We start from the raw sequence: 7,283 nt of genomic DNA on the forward strand, positions 1-7,283 counted from the left end.
TTATTCATGGATTTGTTGACGCACGAAAGAAATGGATATCGAAAATCTCTTCCTGCCGGTATAAAAAATGATTTTAGCCGCATCACGGAAAGATCTACACAGTAGAGTTTGTGAGCCTGCGACGCCATGCTCTCTGTGAGTGTAAATTTCATGGACTTAGCCTTTTGGATTAAATGTTACTTTAACGTCGATCATATGCTTTTACAGTATTGTTATCTTATCGTGCGATTCGTGTATTTTTAGTACAAAAGTTTAGCTGTTCCGTGGCAACGCACGGGCACGAATCTATTTACATATATACTCGAACATGTGTGTACATGATTATATAGAGATACAGTGAAATTTATTCATGAATTTATTGGCGTACGAAAGAAATGGATATCCTAGAATTCTTTCTGCCGATATAAAATATTATCTTAGCCGTATCACGAAAAAGTCTATATAGCAGAGTTTATGAGCCTACGACGTCGTGCTCTCCGAGACTGTGTTAATTTCACAAACTTTATTTTTTAATTAAATATTACTTTGACGTTAATATTTAATTTAACAGTATTATTATCTTATCTTGCTATCCGTGTGTTTTTAAGTGTAGAACATTTAATTATCACTCCCTACTATCTAAAAATCGCACCCGCAGGGCGCAGCCGTCACCAAACCGCTCCGCCGCGCCTCCGCTCCGCATTGCGCTAGGGTTTTAGACCTCACTCATCCTCCGGTCCTCCCCATTCTCCCTCCAAAAGGCAGCCGCCCGCTAGGGTTTTAGCCGCCGCCTCCTTGGCTCCCTCCCCTCCCCTCAAAGCTTCCCTCCTCCACGCCTTCTAGACAGCCGCTGCCACCCGGAACCTTCTCGCAGCGACGCCATGTGGGCTCTCCGCCGAGCTGGCAACCCCCTCAGGTAGTGATCCTCCCGGCCGCTGGTTCTCCGATTAGGTCTCTTGTTGTCACCCCCCTGTATCCGTCGTTTTAGCGGCGGCCTGTTGGATCCGCGTATTATTCGCTATGCTTATTGCGTGATTGCGTCGCAGCGCCAAGTAGATCCGTTCATTTTTATCTTCTGAATTCGGAAATGCGTGATCCCCTGTTAATAGGTCGCGATTGCTTGGAACACACGGGTATAACATTACGAGGGGATAAAGTTTAAATCTTTGTTGAATTGTTCATTGCCAAGTTGAGATTGTTGGTATCATTTAACAATATGTCGGGCGTATTGTGTTTCTGTGCCGATTTAAGGATAACTGTTTCTATGTAATTGCCAAGGTTAAGAGTAAATCATCCGCATCTGTTATGATTTCTTATATTTCCTTGTCTATAGTTTGTTTATATATTGTGAGATTGGCTATTACGAGTGCATTATGATGTTTTTTTTATTGAAGAGCAACTTCTCATACTTGTTTGTTCAACTTCACATTCAATTGCCTGTTTATCTTTCATGTTTTTTATCAGCATGTGAAAACATGCTCAAGATCGCTCTTCTATGTCATGTTGTGCATGCAATTTGTTCTAATAATTGGTTTGCAGCTTTTACTAACTGCTTGATTCTGATTCAGGTTCCACACCCAAAAAGCTGTGAGTGCCTGTGGTTGCGCGAGTCTTGAGGTGCTGCTAACTGCCGATGCAAAGAATGTAGAAGAGCACCACGAGGCAGACTGTCAGAAAGCGTGCTGCTATCATAAGCCAAAGCCACCAGCCTTCCAATTGTCATTTTCATCTGGCCAGTTTGCTTGGAGTAGGGGTTTCTCCTCTCAGCCAGGTGAAAATTCTGGTGACAAGGATGATGAGTTGGAGGACGGATTTTCTGATCTCGAGGTTCCACCAGAAGCTGGTAAAAATGATGCTGGGCTGACATCTGAAGATAGTTCAGATGAGGATGCCGCTGATGAAATTGGCTTGCCTGATGTGGATGCTGATGCAAAACCTGAGAAGGAGTACATTAAAAGGACCTCTGGTTCCATCTTCCTCAAGACTGTGTTGGAAGCTCCGAGGCGTCAACTCACTTCAGCGCTTGAGAAATGGGCAAAGGATGGCAATGCATTTGATAGGGGCGAACTCTATTATGTCCTTCTTAATCTTCGAAAGCGGAAGTGGTACTCCAAAGCCTTGGAGGTATTTAACATTTAACCTACTGAGAGGTGGTTTTATATTTAAATCGGGTGCAAACATTTAGTATGCTGGATTGGAGGTACTTAACCAGGAGGTGGCTCTATATTTAAATTTTTTTAAGAACACTTAGTACGCTGGATAATATGTGAAACGAACGATATGCTTAACTCAACTTGCAATAACTTGTTCAATGTGAAAATAAGTATTTAACCAGCAACATAGAAGCATGTTTGCTTGTGACCCTGGAAAACCTGCCTGGCACAGGCAGGTGCTCCCAGGCGCACGATTTGTTTGATCAGTTAATGCTGAAATGCAGATTTTTTAAGGTGAAAATAGGTACTTAGCATGTAGATTTTTTCCCTGTACTTATTTTTAATCATCTTACAGAGGGTAAAGACAAGAAAAGTGCAAAGATCCTTAAGTAAAGCTTAGAAGGGGTTGGCTAAAATGTTGCCTAATGAAAGCATAGCATGATAATTTCAGATCATATGAATGATGCAAACTGCATCTTTGCTGGTGTATCTGTGATTCTGTATAGTTCTAAGTAACGTCTTGGTGCTTTTGTTTTGTTTATTGCAAAAGGCTATTTGTTGCTTTCTGCTCAGTATAACTTTGCTCTCTCATTTTTCTTACTAAAATCTTGATACTTAATTCTGGAGTCTTTCTTTGCATTTCTAATTTATACCTTTATCAACTGCCAGTACATTTATCCTATGTACGCATCAGCAGTAGTCGTACAACACCACTGAGTAAAGCAACACAGCTAGTGATGTAGGTGCACACTTATAGTTGGTTTCAAAAATAATGAATAAAATGATAACAACCTTCATGCTAAATGCATGTGTTCAACTTCATGCTACCACTTTCCAAAATCCAGATAGGATAGTCTTACCGCCTGTGACTGGAAGGTCCTGGGTTCGAGTCGCGGTCTCCTCGCATTGCACAGGCGAGGGTAAGGCTTGCCACTAACACCCTTCCCCAGACCCCGCACAGAGCGGGAGCTCTCTGCACTGGGTACGCCCCTGTAATCAGAAACAATCGCTCAATTAAACATTCAATTATGCACTGTATGCTATGAATAGATAACTGATGTTGTATCAAGGTGATTGTGTACCTTCATATCTTCATATGTGTGCTGTTCTGTCTTGTGAAATAATGTTGTCACTATTTCTCTGCAGCTTGTTGAATGGGTTCAAAAATCACAGCTGCTCGAACTTGTAGAGCGTGATTACGCTGCACGCGTTGATTTAACAGCTAAGGTCTATGGTCTTCATAAAGCAGAACAGTATATTGAGAAAATTCCTGCATCTCATAGGGGTGAGGTTGTGTATAGAACACTTTTGGCCAATTGTGTTGCTGCAGCCAATGTAAAAAAATCAGAGGAAGTTTTTAATAGGATGAAGGATCTTGGATTTCCGCCTACAACATTTTCTTTCAATCAGCTTCTGCTACTCTACAAAAGGATGGACAAGAAGAAGATTGCTGATGTTCTCACAATGATGGAAAAGGAGGATGTGAAACCATCTCTGTTTACTTACAAGCTCCTTGTAGATGCCAAGGGATTGGTTGGAGATATAGAAGCTATGGAGAAAGTGGTTGAATCAATGGAGAAAGATGGCATTGAGCCAGATCTCATGTTTAATGCTACAATTGCCAAGCACTACATATTTAATGGTCAGCGTGAGAAAGCAGAGACACTTTTGGAGTCTATGGAGGGTGATGATATCCAGAAAAATCGTGCTGCTTGCAAGATTCTTTTACCTTTACATGCTTTTCTGGGCAATAGTGATGATGTGGTAAGAATTTGGAAGGTGTGCGAGGATAATACTCGCCTAGATGAGTGCCTGTCTGCTATAGAGGCCTTTGGTAAGCTTGGTGATGTTGAGAAGGCAGAGAAGGTTTTCGAGGATATGCTTGTGAAATGGAAAACACTCTCTTCCAAATTCTACAACTGTTTGCTAAAGGTGTATGCTGATCAGAACCTCTTAGACAAAGGTAAGGAACTAGTAAAGCGGATGGATGAGAACCATGTCAAGTTTGGGACCTCAACTTTGGATGCACTTGTGAAGCTATATGTTGACGCCGGAGAGGTGGAGAAAGCCGAGTCCCTGTTGCACAAGCTATCTCTGAAGAACTACATCAAGCCTAATTACAGCTCGTACATGAAGCTGCTTGATAGCTACTCAAAGAAAGGAGACATCCACAACTCTGAGAAAGTGTTCAACAAGTTGCGGCAGATCGGCTACACTGGGAGGATCAGGATGTACCAGTTGCTGCTCCATTCCTATCTACATGCTAAGGCCCCTGCTTATGGATTCAAAGAGAGGATGAAGGCTGACAACATTTTCCCCAACAGTGCCTTGGCAACTTTGATTGCGGCTACTGATCCGTTTGTCAAGAAGTCAATATCAGACTTGCTCGATTAGATTCTGGAGTAGTGTGAGATCCATCATGTTGCCATGCAACGCATGTGCTGCTTTTGGCATTCTGCTAAAGAAATATGGTGAGATAATAACGTCCAGTCTTGTAATGAACTACTACTGTCTGTTTGCATTTGGACTCATGCTCATTGCTGAACTTCTTGAGTCATAGAAATTTGATGAAGTGCCCTAGAAATCCTGTGTGTTATCTCTTCATATTTTTTGTTATCCATTTCATTGATCCAGTAGAATCAAGATGAGCCTTTCGCACATCATTGGCCTTTTGCGGTTCCAAATCCGAATTGGCAGCTGTGAGCAAAAGTTTGACGGTGGCTTCTGAAACCTGCAGCTGATGAAATAGTTTGCAGGTTTCTTGACATGCTCAACGGCCTTATGGACAGCCGGCTGACGTGGCTCATTCGCACTGTGCTGGTATAGCAATATAGGGGGTACTTTTTGTGCTAAATTATCAACTTTTTTGTGCTAAATTATCAGTTGTTTTGATGGAGGGTCAGTTCGATTGATTTTGTACTAATTCATTTGAAAGTCTCAACGATAAAATTTGGTAGCGCAATTGTGGCGTGCGAACCGATCTATTCCTCGGAAGGGAATGCTAGCAGCTAGCGTGGCAATGGTAGGAAAGAAAAACATTTTACTTCTGAGTTTCTGATAGCAAGTTTTCAGTTTTCACGATACAAATGCTAGTACTCAATGGTACAGCAATGCAGCTGCAGGCAATTCGGCCAATGCGATTGGTCTCCACTCTCCAGTAGCAAAAGTCAGCAGAGCCTTTTGCCTTGGCTCTGGCAAAAGCCCAAGATCCATCCTAACTCAACTCAACTCGTAAAGAAATCCTGAACCATGGAGTTCTTGACGTCCGAGCCCAGCGCCCCTGGGCGGGGGTCCCTGAGCCTGAAGACGCTCTCGACCACCGACACCTCGGTCGCCGTGGTGTCGGAGCCGCAGAAGGCCGTCCAGTCATTGACGGCCATGCCGGCGGAGACGACCTCGCTGCCCCTGTTGACGGTGCCGGCGACCATGGGCACCTGCAGCAGCGTCGACAGCTCGTCCAGGTCCTCTACCGACGTCTGCGGGTGAACCTGCACACAGCACATGAAAAACACAGGGGTTACCGTTCACGTTCAGTATCCGAATTCAGCTCTGCTCGCGGCGATAAGAAGATGGCTCTGTTGATTGATGGGCTTACGAGTCCTCCTTTGTTGGTGAAGGTGCAGTAGCTCCCAACCAGGATGTTCCCCGCGATCGTTTGCCTGAACACCTCCACACCGAGAACATCTGAGATGACTTCTTCAGTTTCCTGTTGCAGAGAAAATTAGTAGTAAGGTGAGAGCCTGTCGGTCACACATCACATGAGACCAGGACGGCAGGCATTCTGAATTGGACCAGCTGCTTTGCTTATCAGGATTCAGGAATGTACTGTATATGCATAATATGTCAACTGTATTGAGAATCAAGAGTATAACAAGGGGGAAGGGGGGCTTGCCTTGTCGAGGTCAGGGTGTGTGAGAGCAACATGGTCGTTGCAGGCAATGCAGTTTCCCAGGGCGGAAAGGCGCTCGTCGACGCACTTGACCACCACTTCATCGGGCAGGCTGTTCCTCAGGTGCTGGATCTCTGGGAACAGGAGAAACAACAGTCTGTCAGACCACCAGACCGTGGTCTGTCGGTGAAAGGGGAACCTTATACTACGAATGATGCCATGCGACGCTTGCTCTGTGTTTACAATCAATTCACCCCTGTTCCCACTATTTTTTTTACAATCAATTCACCCCTGTTCCCACTATTTTCTCAACTCACATGTTAAAACAATCAGCCCCAAAACAGCAGCTACTGAATTCATCACTGCTCTTCGATCAACCCATGTTCGATTCGCAACAATGCGATTGAGCAACTATTTTGGGCACACCATGCAATTTGCAACATGCGATCGTAGTACCTTGGTCGGTGGCGGTATGGGGAAGCAGCAGCCCTCTCTTGTTACCTGGCACACAAGAGTAACACGGACACCAATCATGTTAGGCAAGCTTCAGAGCAAATCAAATTCACGAGGATGAAAGAGCGACGCGCAGTCCTCACCGACGCAGAGCCTCCCGACGATCCTGGTGCCGGCGACGGAGGTCCTGACCACGGTGACGGCGCCGGCGAGCTCGCCCTCGAGCACACTGCATGCATGCCGCGGTCGTCAGAGTTCAGTATCGACAGGACGCAATCAATTGCGATCGCAGATTCGCAGCAGGAATATACTAAGATTTATTTATGGTTCGCGAATGAAGAAGCCGAGACCGAGACCGAGACCGAGACCGACCTGTAGAAGCCCTCGGAGGCGCCGGCGGGGACGAGGCAGTAGGCGTTGGTGAGCCTCGCGAAGACGCCCACCTCGCACGAGTTCTCAAACTTGACGCCTGCACGCGCACGCGCAGATCAGAATTGCTTTACTGCTTATCATCACATCAACAAGGACGCGCGGGGAGGGGGGTCAGAAAAATTAAGCGGAGGCGGAGCCTTCTTACGGGACGCCATTGTCGGCGATGGATGGGCTTCCTCTTCTCTCGCCGGCGAGTAGGGTTTAGCGGCGAAGACGGACGGACGCGCGCGCGAAGGGTGGGGCTTGGGTTCCTCGGGTGAACTCGTGCGGCGCTTGAGTTGCCTGCGATCGGAGGCGGATTCTTATACGGGGCCAGCGCCCAGCGACAGGCTCTGCTGTCTGCGGCAGTTGGAGTTGGTTTCGTCGCCCCCAAGTCA

The 7,283-nt window shown here is 45.7% G+C and overlaps 2 protein-coding genes across 2 annotated transcripts; one reads left to right on the top strand and one right to left on the bottom strand.

Annotated features, from left to right (window-relative positions):
* The first annotated feature begins 640 nt into the window (after window positions 1–640).
* LOC136458101 (pentatricopeptide repeat-containing protein At1g80270, mitochondrial-like) lies at window positions 641–4,736 on the top strand. Its single transcript, XM_066458098.1, has 3 exons — window positions 641–895; window positions 1,548–2,103; window positions 3,279–4,736. The coding sequence occupies exons 1-3, from the start codon at window positions 861–863 to the stop codon at window positions 4,524–4,526; spliced, it is 1,839 nt and encodes a 612-aa protein (XP_066314195.1). The 5' UTR covers window positions 641–860; the 3' UTR covers window positions 4,527–4,736.
* A 427-nt stretch (window positions 4,737–5,163) lies between these two features.
* LOC136458103 (eukaryotic translation initiation factor 6-2-like) lies at window positions 5,164–7,283 on the bottom strand. The gene is made up of 7 exons (XM_066458099.1): window positions 7,052–7,283; window positions 6,847–6,943; window positions 6,618–6,703; window positions 6,478–6,522; window positions 6,025–6,155; window positions 5,728–5,838; window positions 5,164–5,620 (listed from the first exon to the last, which is right to left on the bottom strand). The coding sequence occupies exons 1-7, from the start codon at window positions 7,059–7,061 to the stop codon at window positions 5,357–5,359; spliced, it is 744 nt and encodes a 247-aa protein (XP_066314196.1). The 5' UTR covers window positions 7,062–7,283; the 3' UTR covers window positions 5,164–5,356.

This window comes from Miscanthus floridulus, chromosome 6, assembly GCF_019320115.1.
Source record: "Miscanthus floridulus cultivar M001 chromosome 6, ASM1932011v1, whole genome shotgun sequence".
Classification (NCBI taxonomy): Eukaryota; Viridiplantae; Streptophyta; class Magnoliopsida; order Poales; family Poaceae; genus Miscanthus; species Miscanthus floridulus.

Coding starts and splice junctions, on each gene's coding strand:
- LOC136458101 (XM_066458098.1), top strand. CDS start 861: ATGTGGGCTCTCCGCCGAGCTGGCAACCCCCTCAG. Junction 896..1,547: donor CGAGCTGGCAACCCCCTCAG/GTAGTGATCCTC, acceptor ATTCTGATTCAG/GTTCCACACCCAAAAAGCTG. Junction 2,104..3,278: donor GGTACTCCAAAGCCTTGGAG/GTATTTAACATT, acceptor ATTTCTCTGCAG/CTTGTTGAATGGGTTCAAAA.
- LOC136458103 (XM_066458099.1), bottom strand. Junction 6,523..6,617: donor CGTCGGGAGGCTCTGCGTCG/GTGAGGACTGCG, acceptor CTTGTGTGCCAG/GTAACAAGAGAGGGCTGCTG. Junction 5,621..5,727: donor TCACCAACAAAGGAGGACTC/GTAAGCCCATCA, acceptor TGCTGTGTGCAG/GTTCACCCGCAGACGTCGGT.